This window comes from Cornus florida, unplaced genomic scaffold (assembly GCF_030987335.1).
Source record: "Cornus florida cultivar Cherokee Brave unplaced genomic scaffold, ASM3098733v1 CherokeeBrave_3.0.0_Hap2_Chr10, whole genome shotgun sequence".
Classification (NCBI taxonomy): Eukaryota; Viridiplantae; Streptophyta; class Magnoliopsida; order Cornales; family Cornaceae; genus Cornus; species Cornus florida.
The window spans coordinates 87777758-87798524 of record NW_026775580.1 but is presented as its reverse complement, the minus strand read 5'-3'; the positions used below and the strand labels follow the sequence as shown (position 1 = coordinate 87798524).

Below are 20767 nucleotides of genomic sequence, written 5' to 3'. Positions count from 1 at the left end.
ATTTTTCACATTTTCAACTTCAAACATTTATTTATTTATTTTTATGAAGCATATATCACACTCACACCGAGCAAAACATGACAAATGTTAGTAAGGGTGTACAAAAATCCGGTCAAATTGTAAATTCAAACCAAATAAAATCGAACCAGACAGTTTGGTTTGGTTTGGTTTGGTTTGGTAATGGTTTTGTTCGGTCACGGTTCTAAAATTGTGAAACTGTACATATGATTTGGTCACAGTTTGAGGTCATTTAGGGTCGAACTAGACCGAACCAAATTGTTATGTGTTATATATATATATATATATATATATATATACTAAGAAAAGGCATGTGCAATGCACGTGATAAAATGCTTTGTAACTTCTAGAATTTTTGTTTTCATATTTTTTTATTTCTTCAAATTGCTGATTTGAAACTTGTAACAATAGATTTGTAATTTTTTGTAACTCTTTTTATATAAATTAATAAATAATTTTTATATTAATAAATAAATACTGAAATATTTTGAAGTTGGAGGTAGAGTTTGAATTTTGTAAAGTAATAAATCTTTTTAGGTTTTTATATTAATACTAAATATTTATATTTTATTTTTTATTAATTAATAATTTTTTTATTATAATACTGAAATATTTAAGTTTTGCAAAGAAATAAATTATTTTAGGTAATTTGAATTTTATTAAGTAATTTTTAATTTGAATTTTATTAGGTAATATTTAAAAAATTATATATATATATATATATATATATATATAATAGTATAGATTTGAATTTTATTAAATAATTTGTAATTTGAATTTTATTAGGTAATTTGTAATTTATATGTATTATTATATTATTATATATATATTTTAAATATATCCTTATCTAATGTAATAGAACTTTAAACAAAATAAAATAGGTAATTTGTGGTACAGTTTTATATAAATTATTTTATTTTCTTTAAATATATCCTTGCCTAATTAAATTTTATTTTAATAAAAAATTCATAATAAATACAGGTTATATGTGATAGAGTTTTAAAGAAAATAAAATAATTAATTTGTGATAGAGTTTAAGTAATTTGTGTTAGAGTTTTATATAAACTATTTAAATATATAGTTCTCTAATATGATAAAGTTTCATTGAAAATAAAATAAATAATTTGTGATAAAATTTTATATAAATTATTTATTCTCTTTAAATATATATATATATATATATATATATACTTGTCTAATTGGATTTTCTTTTATTAAAAAACTCACAATAAAAGGTAATTTGTGGTAGAGTTTTAGAAAAATTATTTTATTTTTTATATCAATTATTAAATATTTTTTATATTAATAATTCTAGTTTAGTTATACTTTCTTTTATTAAAAAACTCATAACAAATAGGTAATTTGTGTTAAAGATTTATATAAACTCTTTTAAAAAATTATTTATTTTCTTTAAATATATTGTTGTTTAATTAGATTTTTCTTTTATTAAAAAACTCATAATAAATAGATAAATACAATTTATATGTGATAGAGTTCTAAATAAAATAAAATAGGTAATTTGTGGTAGAGTTATATATAAATTATCTTATTTTCTGTAAAATATTCATAATAAATAGATAAATACAGGTTATATGCGATAGAAATTTTAAAAAAAATAAAATAGCTAATTTCTAGTAGAGTTTTATAAAAATTATTTTATGTTGTTTAAATATATTCTTATCGAATTAGATTATATTTTATTAAAAAACTCATAATAAATAGATAAAGTGATAGAGTTTTATAAAAAATAAAACACCTAATTTGTGATAGATTTTATATAAATTTTTTATTTTCTTTTAAATATATTCTTGTTTAATTATATTTTAATTTATTAAAAAACACGTAATAAATAGATAAATAGGTAGAATTTTATAGAAAATCTTTTAAAAACTCTTTTTATATAAATTAATAAATATTTTTATATATTAATAATTCTCGCTTAATTAGATTACCTTTTATTAAAAAAGCTCATAATAAAAGAAATTTGTGGTAGAGTTTTAGAAAAATTATTCTATTTTTTATATAATTTAAAAATATTTTTATATTAATAATTCTTGTCTAATTGGACTTTTTATTAAAAAAAAACTCGTAATTAATAAATAAATAGGTAATTTGTGTTAGAGTTTAATATAAATTCTTGTAAAAACTCTTTTTATATCAATTAATAAATATTTTTTATATTAATCATTCTTGTCTAATTAGATTTCTTTTTATTAAAAAAACTGATAATAAAAATATAAATAGGTAATTTGTGTTAGAGTTTTATAGAAATTCTTTTAAAACCTACTTTTATATCAATTATTGAATAATTTTTTATATTAATAATATTTGTCTAATTAGATTTCCTTTTATTAAAAAATTCAAAATAAATAGATAAATAGGTAATTTGTGTTTGAGTTTTATGAAAACTATTTAAATATATCTTTATTTAATGTGATACAGTTTTATTGAAAATAAAATAGGTAATTTGTGATAGAGTTTAATATTTTATTTTTCTTTAAATATATCCTTGTCTAAATAGATTTAATTTTATTAAAAAACTCATAATAAAAGCTCATTTGTGGTAGAGTTTTATAAAAACAATTTTATTTGATATATATCAATTAATAAATATTTTTTATATTAATAATTCTTGTCTAATTAGATTTTCTTTTATTAAAATATTCATAATAATAAATAGGTAAATAGGTTAATTAGAATTTTATTAGTTAGATTTTAGAGTTTTTTTTTTAATAAAAACTTTTTTCATACCAATTAATAAATATTTTTTTATATAAATAAATAAATACTAAAATACTGAAACTCTTTGCACATTTAATAGTAGTATAGATAAAAATTATTTTTATATCAATAAATAAATATTTATTGATATATAAAAACTCGTTTTATATCAATTAATGAATATTTTTTTATATAAGTAAATAAATATTGAAACCCTCTAGTAGAGCTTCAGTATTTTATAGATAAAAAAACTCTCTCTATTCGGTAGTTTACTCTGGCATTCTGGGTCTATAGCCCTCTGAATTTCTCTGCGGAATTCTATTTCTAGAATTCTCAATTTCTGTACCCCTTCCTTCTTCCACCATGCCTCTTTATTTAAAGGCTTATTGGATTAAAAGGATGATGACATGTGTCTTCTCCTGATAATGACAAAATTATAATTGGGTCAGACCGGTTATATTGCGATAATTATCCATAAAAAATAACAATTATTTTTTTATCAATTAATAAATATTTTATTTTGATTGATTTTATTAGGTAATTTTTTGAGTTTTATATAATCTATTTTTTTAAAAATCTTTTTATATTAATTAATAAAAATTATAATAATTAAATAAACAGGTAATTTGTGTTAGAGTTTAATGGAAACCCTTTTAGCAACTCTTTTTATATCAATTAATAAATATTTTTTATATTAATAATTATTGTCTATTAAGATTTCCTATTATTAAAAAACTCATAATAAATAGTTAAATAGGTAATTTGTGTTAAATTTTTATTAAAACTATTTGAAAAACTCTTTTTATATTAATTAATAAATAATTTATTATATTAATAATTCTTGTCTAATTAGATTTTCTTTTATTCAAAACTTATAAAAAAAAGCAAATTTGTGGTAGAATTTTAGAAAAAAATAGGTAATTTGTGGTAGAGTTCTATAAAAATTAGTTTACTTTCTTTAAATATATCGTCATCTAATTAGATTTCATTTTATTAAGAAACTCATAATAAAAGCTAATTTGTGGTAGAGTTTTAGAAAAATTATTTTATTTTATATATCAATTAATAAATATTTTTTATATTAATAATTCTTGTTTAATTAGATTTTTTTATTAAAAATTTCAAAATAATTTATAGATAAATAGATTAATTGGAATTTTATTATGTAGATTTTGAAGTTAACTAATTTCAAAAAAATATTTTATTTTATATATCAATTAATAAATATTTTAATATTAATAATTCTTATCTAATTAGATATTCTTTTATTAAAAAATTCATAATAATAAATAGATAAATATATTAATTTGAAGATAATTAGTTAGGTTTTAGAGTTAGCTAATTTGTGGTAGATTTTATAGAAAATTTTTATTTTTTTTAAATATATTCTTATTTAATTATATTTTCTTTTATTAAAAACTCATATTAAATAGATTAATTGGTAATATGTGTTAAAGTTTTATAAAAAAATCTTTTAGAAACACTTTTTATATGAATTAATAAATATTTTTATATATTAATAATTATTGTCTAATTAGATTACCTTTTATTGAAAAAAAGAAACTCATAATAAAAGATAATTTGTGACAGAGTTATAGCAAAATTATTTATTTTTTATATTAATGAAAAATATTTTTTATATTAATATTTATTGTCTAATTAGATTTTCTTTTATTAAAAAACTTTTAATAAATAAATAAATAGGTAATTTGTGTTAGAGTTCAATAGAAAATCTTAAAAAAACTCTTTTTATGTCAATTAATAAATATTTTTTATATTATTAATTATTGTCTAATTAGATTTCCTCTTATTAAAAAATTCATAATAAATAGATAAATAGGTAATTTGTATTAGAGTTTTATAGAAACTGTTTTAAAACCTCTTTTTATATCAATTAATAAGTAATTTTTTATATATTAAAAATATTTGTCTAATTAGATTTCCTTTTATTAAAAAACTCAAAATAAATACATAAATAGATAATTTGTTTTAAAGTTTTATAGAAACTCTTTAAATATATCTTTGTCTAGTGTGATAGAGTTTTATTAAAAATAAAATAGGTAATTAGTGATTGAGTTTTATAGAAATTATTTTATTTTCTTTAAATATATCTTTGTCTAATTAGATTTAATTTTATTAAGAAACTCAAAATAAAAACTAATTTGTGGTAGAGTTTAGAAAATTATTTTATTTTATTTTACTTTAGAAAAATTATTTTATTTTATTTTATATTAATAATTCTTAATTGGAATTTATTTTATTAAAAAATTCACAATAATAAATTGATAAATAGGTTAATTTAAATTTTATTAGATAGATTTTAGAATTTTATAGAGTTTCTTTTTTTCTTTTATAAAATCTCTTTTCATATCAATTAATAAATATTTTTTATATAAATAAATAAATACTGAAAATCTTTGCATATTTAATAGTAATATAGATAAAAACTCTTTTTATATCTATTAATAAATATTTTATATATATAAATAAATAAATACTGAAACTTTTTGGCAAAGCTTCTGTATTTTACTTTAGAATTCTCAATTTTTGTACTCCTTTCTCCTTCCTCCATGCCTCTATTTATAGGCTTGTTGGATTAATATGTGTCATCTCCTGATAATGATGTAATCATAACTGGGTCGGGCCGGTTATATTGTGATAATTATCCATAAAAAATAACTATTTTTATTTATTAATTAATAAATATTTTGTTGTGAATGATGGGCCAGGCCGGTTATATTGTGATAATTATTCATAAAAAATAACTATTCTTTTTAAATCAATTAATAAATATAGGTAATTTTTTGAGTTTTATAGAAACTATTTCTATTAAAACTATTTTTATATCAATTAATAAATATTTTTATATATAAATAAATAAATACTGAAACATTGAAACTCTTTCCACATTTAATAATAGTATAGATGTAGATATAGATAGATATAAATATAGAAATAGGATGATGAGATGTGTCATCTCCTGATAATGACATAATCATAACTGGGTAGGGCCGGTTATATTGTGATCAAGGGCGAATCCAGGAATTGTTAATTATGAGGGGGGGCTAATAATAAATAAGGGAAAATTAGGGATCGAAAGATTAAAGAGTTGGAAATTTTTAGAGGAAATAGAGTTAGACTTTAGAGGAAGAGAAGGAGTGAACTCTCTAATTTGTGTAAGATTAGGAATTTAGGAGTTATCTGTACTTTGCCTTAATGGTTGTTTAGGGCTTGTTTGACTTAGGCCTTTGTTTTAAAGTTGTGACTTAGATATTGGGCTTGTTTGGATGGGTTAAAATTGGGGGGTTAATATTACTACTAATTTTTTTCTTTTTTAAAATATTGGGCTAAATATACCTATACTTAAAAATAAAAAATAAAAAAAAAAATTTAGGGGGGGGGGGGGGGGCCTCAAGCCTACTCAAGCCCCCCTTGGATCCGCCACTAATTGTGATAATTATCCATAAAAAATAACTATTATTTTTATATCAATGAGCTTCTGTATTTTACTCTGTAATTATGAATTTATAGAATTCTTAATTTCTGTACCTCTTCCTCCATCCATCATGCCTCTATTTATAGGCTTCTTGAATTAATAGGATGATGACATGTGTCCTCTCCTGATAATGACACAATCATAACTGGGTCGGGCTGGTTATATTATGATAATTATTCATAAAAAATAACTATTCTTTTTATATTAATTAATAAATATTTTATTGTGATTGATTTTATTAGGTAATTTTTAGAATTTTATAAAAACTATTTTTATAAAAACTATTTTTATATCAATTAATAAATATTTTTTATACAAATAAATAAACACTAAAATACTGAAATACTAAAACACTGAAATTCTTAGCACATTTAATAATAGTATAGATATAGATATATGTTAAATTATACTATATATATAATATAATATAATCATACAATCCAAATCATTTAGGAGTTTATAACAACTATCAATCCTATAGTCCACTCTTAATTCTCTTAGTTCTTATCAATTTATTAGATGATTTTTATTTTTATTTTTATAGTGGCTGATTCTTTTAGGTCTTATCAATTTATTAGATTATTATTATTATTATTATTATTATTATTTTTATAGTGGCTGAATTTTGAATTGTATATGATTGTTTGTTATTGAATTAGTAATTCTAAATGTATTAGGTTATTAACAATTTTGAATTTATTCACTTCACTTCCATAAGTAATATAGAAGAATGAATTAAAAGTTATGTTGTTAACTTGGTTTATGCAACGGTGGATGCAAGAATTGTTGACGGGACGGGCTAAAATTTATTGGGTGGGCTGATACTAGTAATAATTTTTTTATTTTTATTTTTTTTGTTGGCTAAAATTGCCTATAGTAAAATATATATATATATATATGTGGACTCATCTAGATAGTTTTTAGTTGTGCATGTAAATTTTGAAATATGAATACTTTTTCTTTTTTTTTTTTAAAAAAAAAAAAAAAAAAAAATTCCCGATTTTTTATAATTTGATTCATTCGATCAAATGTTTTGATTTGATTTTAAAAAATTCTTAATTGAACCGTGAATCCCTAAATGTTAGTATCAAACATGATTTTATTATTTAATTAGGTTTATAAAATAAAAACAATTACCAAACATGTCTAAGAAGTGTCCGGTGCGACCCAAGCACGAAATAATGACACGAAAGCTTCAAATAATTGAATAGTGACCCGTCTCCTCTCTGAGCTGCCTATGCCTCCATCATCTCTCGGCCTCTCTTCCTAATTTCTCTCTCTCTCTAACTTTTTCTCTCTTTCTATATATATTTCTCTTCTTACACAAAAAGGGCTCTTTGATGGGTTCGAGCAACAGTCGCTTGGGCTCGCGCCCTCCTCGCCCCCCACGAGCCACCCGCACCAAACGCACCCTCTCCTCTCTTCTCATATGCGGTGGCTCCACCTCTCAATCACCCATCGAGGTATCTATCAGATCATCATCACGATCCACATATAATAGATTGAAAACCTAATTTATCCTTTCACATTCATCTATGTTTCTTTACACCCATTTTCCTGTTCCTATTTTTAATCCCCATTTTGTGTTTGCGTGTATATTTTACTGAGATTGATCAATTGGTGCATAGGATCGATTCGATTTAGGGAAAAATGGTTCTGATTTTGAAATGTTTGGCATTATTGGCTTTTTTATTCCTTTTGTTATTGAATGTGTTGAATTGAATTTCGTGGCGTTCATAACAATGAATTTGTAATTAGATGGCGGGGAGGGAAGGAAATGAAATTTTGACTATTTGGGTCATCTGATTGATGGATGGATTTCCATGTAGTTCAATCTGTGCCTCCCAATAAAAACAATCAATGTTAAGGGATCAAAAGCTTTGGGATTTTTCAGATGGTGTCTTGAATTTACTGGATTAATGGGGTGAAAATTGACACCAGCTTAATGTGATAAGTTCCAAAGACGGTTCTTACCAATCATGCAATGAGATACGAATATTGATGCCCTCAAAGCCATTAAGTCACATAGGAGTTTTTCCACAAATAAGATCTTATAAATTACGTTTTAAGTTGACTTCTAAGCGCTCTTCATATACTTTGTGGGGGCCTATTTGGTTGAACCTATTGGAAACCATGTCGTCTGAGATAATATTCTTCATCAGAAAAAAGAATTATATGCAGGTTTTTTCCCTCTTTCTTTCTTATATTTGAAGGATTGTTCGCGTTCACGATATAACAAACTCGGGCATGTATGGGCGAAAGGTAAGGGAATTGGTTGCACCTATATGCTACTTCTTACAACATAATTCAATAAAAATATTTTTTTATTGAAATTATGAAGACCATTTAACACAAATAGTGACTTATTTATGAATTCTACGTTATTGTCATTATTTAAAATGCTTAGTAATCATAATTTTTACTAAATTGATTATTATAATAATATATTTAAGCCTGAAATAAATGAAAATTTATACTATATATATAGCATGTGAGAATTAGAAAATAAATTAGAAAAAAATGGTGTTGTACATATAAAATAAGCCTATTTATATGTGATTATGATTGTTAGCAATATTGAATAACTGTCGTTTTCATTGATTAAATAAAAGAGAATGCTATTAAGAGAACTCTCTCATGACAATAGTCTTGAGCTCTCCATATTTGACTACTAGATTGAGACGGTTATATGAGATATGTGAAAAGTCAAATGAATCATTTAATATTTCTTTCAATCCAGTTGTAAAATATGGAGAGCTCATGGTTCTTTGTCATGAGGTGGTCCACTCGATAGCATTACTCTTCCTAAAGATAACAAAAATGAAAAATAAAAATCTTTGTTGAGTGGTAGAGTGCTTGCTCTTCCTATAACTTGGTTATGGCTCAAATCTTGCCAGGCACTTTGTTCTGAACCAGCACTCGACGGCCGTGATGCTGTAAGCGCTCAGCCTGCATGAACTGGTGGAACGGGTCATTTCTTGGCCGAACTGTCCAATTCATCTGAGAATGACTGGTTCAATAGGGAATTTGAGTCTCACCGATAAATTGGTGAGACTTGGCGATGGGGCATTCCATTCCTGTTGTGAACCGGCCTGTTCGCAGGACTATGCGGCCTGTTGGCAGGACTATGCTTTCAAGCTTGGATCTAATATGGGAACTGTTCTTTTCACCTTTCTTTGTATTGAAGCTATGACTTGAAAATGAGAGTGCATTGGGGTTGATGGACTATCATATTTGCACTAATGTGGTTATGAATGTTCTGAAGAAGGGGATTCATTCAAATCAGAAATGGCCCTAGGATAATGGATTACTACTGAGTTATATTTATGGAATGGAGAGTATTTGGATCTGGGGTGAGATAAAAATTGTTACAGGCAAGCTTTCAAAAAAATAAATTTGTTTGTATTTTGAGGGTTTCAAATAATGGCTAAAAATATGAAAATTTTAACTTATATTTGTCTATTTTAAGATAAATATAGTCGATTGCCTGGATTTTTGTTGTTTCTGGCCTGACTGAAATCAGATGGTTAACTACTACTTGCTGTTTTGAAGCAAATAAACCATTTCTTATGAAAATAAAAGGATATACAATAATTTTTGAGTGAACATTTTTTTTTTATAGAGGTCTTAAACTGTCTTCTTTACTTAGATTTTAGGGTTCGTTCTAGTAAAAGATCGTTGAACTTTATTGAGGGAACCTTTCATATTTGTCCTTCAAGAGATGGCTTCCTAGCTAAAGTAAATCAGCCTTCTTAATCGACCAATAAGGGGTAGCAAGTGTAAGTAGTGCTATCCATGATTTTGAAAAAGTTATGGCTTGTTCTTTTCTCACTTTCATCGAGTGCTTATTTTGAATATAAGCAGTGCTGATTGGATTTCCTCTAGGAGTGAGTTTATTTTAAATTGAATAGATATAGTAGATATATATATTATCATGGGAGTGAAGGCACCTATTTATTTCAAACGCTAGATATGCAAATTAGAAATAAGAAAAGTTTTGAAATCTATTGGACCCCCTTCAAGCTCTATGGATCTCCACCCCAATTGGGGATTCAAATGACCATTTCAATTGCAGTAAGTCATGCTTTATGGAATGATCCATTAATGGAGGGGCGGTAAAGCATCAGAGGACTTTGATGAATCTCCAGTCAATGAGGTTGTATTGAGGTGGCACTATCTTAACCACCTGATTTACATCTTAATTTGTATTCATTACTTTACTCTTTTTTGATAGTTGGGTCAAATCTTTTGGACCTTTTGGTTGTTGCTTCTGTTAAAGAAACTGATTGTGCTTTTACTGAATTGAGGACTTGATCTACATCCTCTGGCAACTGGCTGCTTTACTTCTTGGATAAGTAACATTGTATTATGTTATTTCTGTAAACATTTTGGGATATAGGGATATGTGTCGCATTAAATACATTATATGTTTTATTGTACTGTAATGTTTAGTGTTTTCGTTTTGTAAGAATTTACTCTATTATTATTCAAACTAAATGGGATTTGGAGAAAGAAAAAGTTTCTATCTATCTCATATATAAAAAAACTCATCTCTGCTTTTAAAATTTGAGTTGTTTCTTCTTCTTCAATCATGTCATGTGAAGGATTGGGATGCCCGATTTCAGTTCGTGTGTCAGACTCATATCCTTTACCCATATCCATGTTGTGCGCGTCGACATAGGTACGTGAGTGGAAATATCAGTTTCCATGTGACAGGTTTTCATAGGATCAATTGAAATCTAAAGTCTGAGTTGTTCAGGGATTGGGGAGTCCAAGAATCAGGTCGACTGAGCTTGACCACTTTTCTGTTGCGTGTGATTGATAGAATCATTTATTTCATAAATAGTTCATGTTTTCATAGGAATCAGGGATGAAACAAGCCTTTTCTTTAATCAACTGGGTTTGATTTATTGTTTAACAGATAGTACAAAGATAGAACCTGATTGGAATTACTTCTTAGGATTCGCAAATTGCCCCTCAACCCTTTTATTTTTTATTTTTTATAAGTCAAATTGCCCCTCAACCTTTACTTTTGAAACAAGTAATCAATGCTACGAACTATGTTGACAAATTTTTTTACGAGTCGTGGGACAGGTCCCCCTCCTCTCTTGTTCTTTTTCTCTCTTTTTGTGCGTTGATATGACTTCTGTAATACTAAATAGTTTATTTAGCATCAGATTTTCCAAGTTATGAACTGAGACTAATGCCTCGACTGACTGAGGTTCATTTTGTGTAGATGGATGATGATCCAGCTGAGTTACTGGTAAATTCTGTGGAACACAGCGATCCAGTTGTTGACGAGCTCCAAAGCCCTACAAAGGATACTTCTTTGACCTCTGATACAGGAACTGTATTTACAAGTCCTAAAGCTGATAGCGGAGGCTCGTCTGAAAGTACTAGGCGTGCTGCTAGTGAGGATTCCTCTTCTGAAGATGGTTTGAGCAAGGTTGAACCAAGTAACCAGGGGAAATGCTTGTTTGAAAGTAAGGAATTAGTTCCGTATCATCAGTTAAATGTCAATTATAGAAACAGTGACACAGCTAGTACTTCATATGAAGATCGGTCATCTTCAGATACAATTAGTGCAAATGGGAGGGCCATCATAAATGATGTTAATGGTGTTAATAGAATGATGAACAAGGATGTATCACGGATACGTTCAGAGGTACATCAAAGCAGTTCATCTCCTAGAGAGCTTGGGGATTCAACTTCAAATGGAATTATCAATGAAAATCGTGTGAGCGAAGTGATGTCCATCCATAATTCTGATTCCAGTTCTCGTCCTGCTGTTTCTGATTCATCAGTAACTTTCCACTCGCTAAGAAATGATACTCTTCCAGAGTCAATGCCTTCAGGTGTAGGATTCCTTGTGCCAGACAGGGAACGAGGCCAGAGAAGTGGAAGTGTACTTCAAGTTGATGTGGTGAGCATATCTTCCAACATTTTGTCTAGTAGCGCTGCTGACATAAGTAGTCGTGAAGCAAGAAGGAATAGTAGAAGACTGTTCTGGGATGCTTTTTCAAGACGCAGTTCTAGAAGGCATAGCGATTCCAGAACCTTACTTTCTTCAGCTGATGATTCCGATGATCTAGAATCTCATGACAGATGGCTGCTTGATTTTAGTGGTGATTTCTTTGATGATGGGGTTGGAGGTGATTCTGGATATCTGGGCAGTAGAACTCACAATGTGAATGAACGACGATGGCACTCAAGATCTGAGGTGGTTTCTTAGATTCTCTCTCCTGGCTAATGCACATCTTCTTTAAAAACTTTGAGAATTGTTCCAAATGAAGTCAGCATGCATATAATACTGAATATTATGCTTTAGCTTATATGCTACATTACTTTGGAACCTTGGTGTTTTGTATCTGCATATGGTAGTACTGACAGCCATTTTCATACATAATTAATATATTTGCCTGTACATCAATAATGTTTTTTAAAGCCAATTATTATATCATAAATATACATTACAATATGTGATATTGTCTATTTGGCTGTTGTGATGGGCCAGTGGAAGCTATATATATATTCATTTTCTGCCTTGAGGGCTAATTGTTTCCTTGCTGCATAACTCTTTTGCAGATCTGGGAGAGACTTCGTGGTAGCCTTGATGGAAATGATCGGCGTACTACCATTTGTCCGTCAGGGCTTCACCCTGATGGCACTTGCTCATGTGAGTCTATATTGATGGCCGATGAGTCTAGTACTCGAGCAAGTATTTCACGAATTGTCATGCTTGCTGAAGCATTGTTTGAGGTAATTCTGCCTATTCAATTGGAATGCTTCGTTTGGCTTGTGCGAACTATGTTGTACTATTTCACTGGGTATACCCCATTAGACTTGATTATTTGTAGATTCATGTCTAAATCATCAAGTTCACTGTATGGCTCCTATTTATTTTTCATTCATCTTGTTGGACTTATTCCCTAGCAATGTCCGTTATAGAGTTTATTTTTCAGAGTGGTTGCATATTTGAAGAATAGGAGTTGATGGTATCATAATTTGAATTTTTTTTTTTTTTTTTAATGCTCTATCATTTCTTGTTGATTCAAGTTTCAATTCTGTTAGAGAGGGCTTCGTTGTTTCTCAGATGAATGAGGACATAGGTTGCAGGTTTCCAATGCGCTTGTTACTACACATATCTTAGCAATATGCTTAATAAACTAGATGACGTCTATTCTGAATTCTCTAAGCATTACCTTATTGGCACTAGTGACCATAATGTAAGAAACTTGAGTTTAGCTTACATTGTCACGCTATATTCTTTAGCCAAACTATACACAGCATTTAGGCAAATGAGTGCTGTTCAGAGTGGAGCATCTTACTCTAATAATGGTGCATGGTCAATTAAATTATGCATGTTCAATTAAATTACTCTGTTCATGGAGTTGTGCAAGTATTTACAAATGATATATTGTCAATATTTCCAATCAAATCATATCTTGAGGCTTAGTTGCATTGTAGAGTTTTATGGTATTCTTTAGAACTTTTATTTGTTAACAATAACACAAACATGATTTTTTAATTTTTTCTTGTAAACCTGTTTACTCTCTGAGAACACCAATAGTGCCTTTGAAGTGTGAGCAAACATATAAGAATAAATAGCTAGGCATTTACAATGTAGTTTTATTATTATTATTATTATTATTAGGATAAAAATACTTAACTGATCAATAGAATTTTTTATTTTTTTATTTCTTGCCGTAGTAAAAAAATTTCTTTTTCATTTTTTTTTATGATGTCATATGTATTTCAATTTAAATTGCAATTCCAATCCATAATATTCTTCCATGCTTGTCCCAAAATAATTTGTAAATTTCTAGATAAAGGGACAGGATCAAGGGAGATTTGGTATATAGTTCTGGAGACGTAATTCATTGATTGTTCATTCTCATGTTGGGGGGGTACTAGAATTCGATATTATCTAAATTTAATTTTGCCTCCAAAGGTGCTAAATTAATAATGTGTGATCTGCAGGTGTTGGATGAAATTCATCGTCAACCTGTGTCACTTTCCTTGTCAATGGTCTCGCTTCCAGCTCCAGAGTCCGTTGTTGACTCTTTTCCTGTTAAGAGTCACAGAAAGCCAGACACTGCTGACAATGCGGATGATATTGGACAGTAGGTTTTTTCTCATTCCACTAGCAGATTAGACAATTAATGGATTAGCACTTACTGAATTGTTATATATAAATATGAGATTCTTTCCATGATGCCTGAAACATGTTCATGTGTTTGTGTCTTGGTCAAGCCAACAATATTTGAGTATGTATCTAGCAACTAGTGACTGGCAGTTAACTACTACAGTTACATCTTATTCCAATATGTAAACATTTGTCAATATATAGTGCTCAGGAGTCATTGCTTGAGTTTGGAAGTGACCACTTCGTGCAAAATTTTGCAAAAACTTGGGTCTGTCTCTTGTCCCTTCCAGCGTTCTGTCTAGGAAGGACCAGAATGGATAATGGCCTGCTGGCCTAGATGTCATTAATCAAATATGAAGTCGGCAGTTCAAATTACCATTTTGATTTACCTTGTTTAACGATCTTATCTGTAGGTGTTACATTTGCCTCGCTGAGTATGAGGAAGGGGATAAAATACGAGTTCTTCCCTGCCACCATGAGTATCACATGTCATGCGTTGATAAATGGCTGAAAGAGATACATGGGTATCATGATAACTTCTGTCCGCTTCTTCGATTTTTTCCCCTTTTTTTTAAATATATTTTCTTTTCTTTTATTATTGGTCTGTAGTGACTTTTTTCCGGTCATTCTTAACAGGGTGTGCCCACTCTGCCGAGGTGATGTCCGTGAGATAGAGGGTTCCGTCTCAAACTCAGAAACCCCTTCTCTTTGATTCACAAGTTGTAAATATACACGTAAATAAGGCAATTTTGCTCTCGGGATGCTGTATTTATGTTTTCCGAAATATCTTCCTACCTGTATTCCACATATGTATCCAAATTTCGAGGTTGATAACATACCTTTTTTCTTCACAGATCAGTCTTGTAAACTCTAATATAACAATTTCCAGAAATGAGATTTTACTGGCCCAGAGCCTATATTTATTTTGTATAATTTCGTATCACATTAAATGTATCACACGTGATTAGTCAAATTCATTGGATCCAATGAGAGGCTTGACTGTGTAGAACAAATGCAACTATTATTCCTGTATTCTGTGGAGATGCCAATTGTCCCAAGTACAGCGATGAAACATGTTCTGAAGTTTTTAGAAGTGTATTCTTGTACGTTTTCATGTCAAAGCTGCACGGTGACCTCCTGTGTCAGTGTCTTGCTAGTCCAAATTGCACTTACAAGACGAGAAAATTATTAGATGCATCAGGACTATATTTAGTGTTTCGGGTTGTGATTGGCTGGGAAACAGGACTATATTTAGTGTTTCGGGTTGTGATTGGCTGGGAAACGGTGGCCTGCTGTTGTTGCATCACACCAAACTCTTAGCTTCGTTGCACATACGGAGTAAATCCCATGGGAAATAAAGAAAGTGAAAGTGAGAATTGTAACAAATTACTTGAAGAACAATATTCTTCATAGCTCAATCCAAAAGCATTCATTCATCTACAACAAATATCTATTTTGAATGAGAAAGAAACACAAGTCTTGTCTGTTCAAGACAGATAAACTTTACTAGTGATAGAATATGGTTTCATCTAACCAAGCATAGAAGAACCGTGGTGCCTTGGACTCCAGAAGGGGTTCTGGTCATAACAAAAGGCTGATTCAGGTCTCGGCTTGGCGTCATCACACTCATGGAATAAGGGCTTATTTTTTAAGCTGTGATCTTCCTTCGAAGGAGTGAACTTTGTTTGCTTCATTGGGAATGGATGATGATCCTGAGGAGCAAAGAGATTTGGGTGACAGTTCTCGTCATCATCGAATGTAGTCCATCTTTTTGAGCTGCTGTGCTTCTCTCTGGCAGCGTCGCGCAAACTCCCCATTTCTCCAACATGGTCCTTGAATTCTTTTTTCACCACATCCAACACAACATCACCATATCTATCACACCATGACCTAAAAAGAAAAAAGTTCAAAAGATGAAAATAGATAAACAAGTGACCCTTTAGCTTATTGACTATGTTAAATTATTGGTTTTTCATTTTAGTTCTCGTCAGATCATCATAATAACAACCAAATCTTAATGAACTGAATGAGAAGATAGAAGAAATTTTTTAAAAAATGGATGTTGCCTTACTTAGGAAAGAACTTTTTCAAGTCAGCCTTGTCAACTGGAAGCCTAGTAGAAATTGCTTCAATCTGATCATTCCTGAATTGCAGAAATGAACAACCATGAACTGTCAAAATGTCGATCATATTAAGCAAACAAATAAATCAAAATGTGGGTTCGATAAAAATGCTTACGAGAACTGAAGATTTGGGTTTGTAGCATTTAGTTCTGTTTGAATTCGCGAAAGCTCCTTCTTTATCTTCTCACCCAAAACCTACAACACAAAATTGAGCTTGAAAATTAGCCTCGTCTTTATAAATCAAAATTTGAAGTTCTAGTCACTGTGAACAAAATATGATGCTAGTATGCAATGTGAACCTTATCAATGAAAAAATCTGATGATGCACCATTGGAATGCAACTTCCTCTTAATTTGCTTGGTGTCTGGACCCTCCCCAACTGGACTTGAGACAAGACGGTACGAACCCGAATATGCTTCACTATCTGATCTTTCACTAAGTGGTAGAGGAGCTGTTTCATCCTCTGAATCACTTTTCTTCCATTTCTTGAACCCATCAAATCCCCATTGTTTCTTTCCTGATTTTGTTACTCTTTCCTCAAACTCTGATGATCCATGGTCATCACACCCTTGTCCCTCCTCCTCTTTCTGCTCTCTGTGAAACAGAGTCTTAAATGATGATTTCTTCTTTGGCTTATCACCACCGCCACTTTGATTCTCGACCTTCATGGACTCCGGTGGCAAGCTCTCCGACATGAGAATGGATGGAGTTTCACTTTGGTTCTCTCTCATGTTCGCACTATTCCAAAAGGGGTTTTCTTTAGATAGTCCCAATTCATTCCTTGAGGAGCCAGAGGAAGTAAAGTTTGGATCAATTGGACCAAAACTTTGCTTGAATTTTTCATTTTTGTGAGACGATGAAAAGCTAAATACAGATGCAGCTCCTTTGATTTGCTTCAAGGCTGAACCATGTTTTGATTTGTTGTTCGAATTTGAGCTCTCTTTGCTCAGCAAGCATTTCTCATCCTTGAGATCAATAACAGACCACTCCTCATCAGAACCCTGTTTTTTTGCTGCAACAATCACATCCCTGGCCTCAATCTCAGCTCCTTGAACAGCGAGTCTCTGTAACAAAGGCCTCTTGGAGGAGTGATACTCATCCTCTGATATACATTTCGCGTACAACAACTCCTATGTGAAAGAACAATCAAAAGGGTGTTTCAAATTTTCCCAAAAGTAATCGATTTTATGCTACAGTAAGTACAAATTTTCACAAACCCAATGTAGTTTATGCGATAAATCAATTGCCCATTAAAAATTCACCTGCAAGAAGGGTTTTTTGTGCAATAAAATTACATACCCAGTTGATGATAACAAAAAGGGTACTTAAAATTCCACAAAAATAATCGATTTTATGCAACAAAAGGTCTATTATTTATATATATTTTCACAAACTCAAGGTAATTTATGCGATAAATCGATTACCCACTTAAAATTAGCTGAAAGAAGGGCTTTTTGTGCAATAACATCACATACACAGTTGACGATAATAAAAAAAAGGTTCTATAATTTCACAGTTTTTATCAATTTTATGCTACAAAAGTACAAATTTTTCACAAATTCAATGTAATTTATGCGATAAATCAATTACCCACTAAAAATTCACCTGAAAGAAGAGCTTTTTGTGCAATAAAATTACATACCCAGTTAATGATAATACAGGAGGTGCTTATAATTTCCCAAAAACAATCAAATTTATGCTACAAAAGTAAAATTTTCAGAAACCCAATGTAATATATGCAATAAATCAATTGCCACTAAAAATTCACCTGAAAGAAGAGCTTTTTGTGCAATAAAATTACATACCCAGTTGATGATAATACAAAAGGCGCTTATAATTTCCCAAAAATAATCAATTTTATACTTACAAAAGTAAAATTTTCAGAAACCCAATGTAATATATACGATAAATCAATTATCCACTAAAATATCACATGCAAGAAGAGCTATTTGTGCAATAAAATTACAAACCCAGTTGATATTTTCACAATCTAGTCCAACTTGTGAAATTAAATCAAAAACCCGTCAAGGACCCACCTGCAAAAAGATCAACTTGTCTCTTAGGATCGCTTGATGTTCGTGATCAAGTGGCGAGGCGATGAGGGTTTCGAGCAGATGAGACCGAAAGGCAGAGACCTCCGTTTCTGGCAAAATACCCTCTTTGCAGAGACCCATCAAGTTGAGGATCTGATGGAATGAATCTTGTTGCCATTTCAGGTTGTCAGATTGTTGCTTCGAGAGCCTCTGCTCGGCAGCCACGATAGCCGGCAACCGCCGCTTCTTGAAGGAGAAAGGGAGGATGTTTTTGCATAGAGAGGTGATCGAGTCATGGAGTGAAGTGTAGTATGTTGGTGTGTATGTGTACACCATTTTGAGCTACCTTTGATTTCTTGCAGTGAATTGATCAGTGTACTGAGGAACTATTTGCTGGAGCTGCGTGCTTCGAAATTTTTTTTTTTAATATCTTTTTCCCTTCAAAATTTGATTCGGGGGTGGTTTTTCAATCGGAGGCACTTATTCAATACCTAGAATTTTGAGGGTTATTAACGGTCACTTGAAAGTTTGAAACTAGCCGTTACATTTTGAATTTGGAATTTTCATTTTATATAAAGGTAAGTGTTTGACAGCTTTTGGAAGGTTTTAGAAGCACTTTAAACCATAAAAGTTTTTTAAGACAATAAAATAAAATAAAATAAAAAATAAAAAAATGAAAGAGGTTAGACAAAAAATTATTATCACTCACGTTACAAACGTTTGGTCTACTTTTCACTTATACTTTAAAAGTTACTTTTAAATTGTGTCTCACCACTTTTAAATATAAAAAGATATTATTATCCATTTGACTTTGTGTTAACTCACTAAAATATTGTTTGATGATTAAAATGACATTTCTTTGATAAGCTATGCATTTGATTAAACAATCAGATACAACGAATCTTATAAAAGAAAGGGCAAATTGTAAAAAACCTTCTTGATTATTACCTATTTGTAAGAAACTCCCTCATGAATATTTTTGGTAAGAAACTCGCTCAATTATGAGGGGTTGATTTAACTTACCTTTGCTTAACAATCTTGAGACAATTTTTTTTGACCAAATTATCTATACATTTGGGTTAGTAGCTTCTGTTGGGTCTTCACCACTGTGAAAAAAAATAAATAAAAATTGGGTCTTCTCCCTCACTCCCGAAGAATTGTGTAAGAAAAGAGAGAGCAATATATATATATATATAATACACAAAGAGGAAGTTCCATAAATCAACCAAAATAAATTATTTTTTCATTACTTACATAAAATCTTTAGAGGAACCATTGGGACTCGCCGAAATCTCTCTCTCTCTCTCTCTCTCTCTCGATTCAATTGGTTTTGGATCAAATCTCGCCACTAACAGCCACTGTGGACTCACAACCTGCACAAGCAAAACGAATCATCATATCAATATATTACAGGCATGTGAGGTCATTTTGCCAAAGTATAAAAAAGTAAATTATGTATCTGGTATGTAAGTATTTTATTCTCAAGTATAGTCAGTGTGAAATCATAATCATGACAATTATAAAGATGATTATGACCACAATGGTTTCTCAGAAACCTCATGGATGTTCTAGTGTCCTTGTATTCGCGTTGAATTCTGAAGCAGAACTATTTTCATAAGTTAGGGATCCATAGTTCCCAGAAAAATTATTTTTTCACACAGGAACATTAACTTATTGCAGGAAATTGATGAATCACTGGATCATCTTTCCAAAGAAGCATGGTAAATATATATTAGACCTTGGTTTGTCAATGTTCACTAAGGAACAAAAGATGAATGGACCTAAGTTAATGAAAAAATAATTTATTTTGGTTGATTTTTGGAACTCCCTCTCTGTGTATTGTTTTTTATATATTGCTCTCTCTTTTCTTACACAATTTTTAGAAAGTGAGGGAGAAAACCCAAATTTTTTTTTTTCTTCTCATGTGGTGAAGACCTAACAGAAGCTATTGACCCAGATATAAGGGTAATTTGGTCAGAAAAAACTGTCTCACAAAATTGTTATACGAAGGTAAGTTAAATCAACCCCTCCTAATAGTTGAGGGAGTTTTCTTGCCAAAAACATTCACAAGAAAAGTTTCTTACAAATGAGTAATAGTCAACGAGAATTTTTTACAATTTGTCCTAAAAGAATTGAAAAACTTAAAAACAATTGCATACAATGAATAGAAAAGCACATAATTTCTTTGCCTTGGGAGACATTTATGACTTTGTTCAATTATTTAAGGGGA

At 29.6% G+C, this 20767-nt stretch overlaps 2 protein-coding genes across 3 annotated transcripts; one reads left to right on the top strand and one right to left on the bottom strand.

The window, feature by feature from the left end:
• The first annotated feature begins 7453 nt into the window (after positions 1-7453).
• LOC132279814 (uncharacterized) lies at positions 7454-15314 on the top strand. Of its 2 annotated transcripts, none has more exons than XM_059781856.1 (6): positions 7454-7698; positions 11472-12455; positions 12821-12994; positions 14216-14358; positions 14795-14905; positions 15018-15314. In XM_059781856.1, the coding sequence occupies exons 1-6, from the start codon at positions 7576-7578 to the stop codon at positions 15091-15093; spliced, it is 1611 nt and encodes a 536-aa protein (XP_059637839.1). In that variant the 5' UTR covers positions 7454-7575; the 3' UTR covers positions 15094-15314. The 2 variants fall into 2 exon arrangements, with proteins under 2 accessions (XP_059637839.1, XP_059637840.1); XM_059781857.1 differs by lacking the exon at positions 7454-7698 and adding an exon at positions 9153-10391.
• Positions 15315-15601: 287 nt separating this feature from the next.
• LOC132279813 (uncharacterized) lies at positions 15602-19215 on the bottom strand. Its single transcript, XM_059781855.1, has 5 exons — positions 18541-19215; positions 16804-17634; positions 16620-16699; positions 16453-16524; positions 15602-16271 (listed from the first exon to the last, which is right to left on the bottom strand). Exons 1-5 carry the CDS (start codon positions 18871-18873, stop codon positions 15911-15913), a joined length of 1677 nt encoding a protein of 558 aa, XP_059637838.1. The 5' UTR covers positions 18874-19215; the 3' UTR covers positions 15602-15910.
• Between the last annotated feature and the right edge of the window lie 1552 nt (positions 19216-20767).

Bases quoted from the DNA above. Each gene is read 5' to 3' on its own strand.
- LOC132279813 (XM_059781855.1), bottom strand. From the start codon at position 18,873: ATGGTGTACACATACACACCAACATACTACACTTCACTCCATGACTCG. The intron at 16,700-16,803 runs GTTCACATTGCA...TTTGTGTTGTAG, and splicing joins CAGATTTTTTCATTGATAAG to GTTTTGGGTGAGAAGATAAA. The intron at 16,525-16,619 runs GTAAGCATTTTT...TCTGCAATTCAG, and splicing joins AACCCAAATCTTCAGTTCTC to GAATGATCAGATTGAAGCAA.
- LOC132279814 (XM_059781856.1), top strand. From the start codon at position 7,576: ATGGGTTCGAGCAACAGTCGCTTGGGCTCGCGCCCTCCTCGCCCCCCA. The intron at 7,699-11,471 runs GTATCTATCAGA...CATTTTGTGTAG, and splicing joins CCTCTCAATCACCCATCGAG to ATGGATGATGATCCAGCTGA. The intron at 12,456-12,820 runs GTGGTTTCTTAG...ACTCTTTTGCAG, and splicing joins GATGGCACTCAAGATCTGAG to ATCTGGGAGAGACTTCGTGG.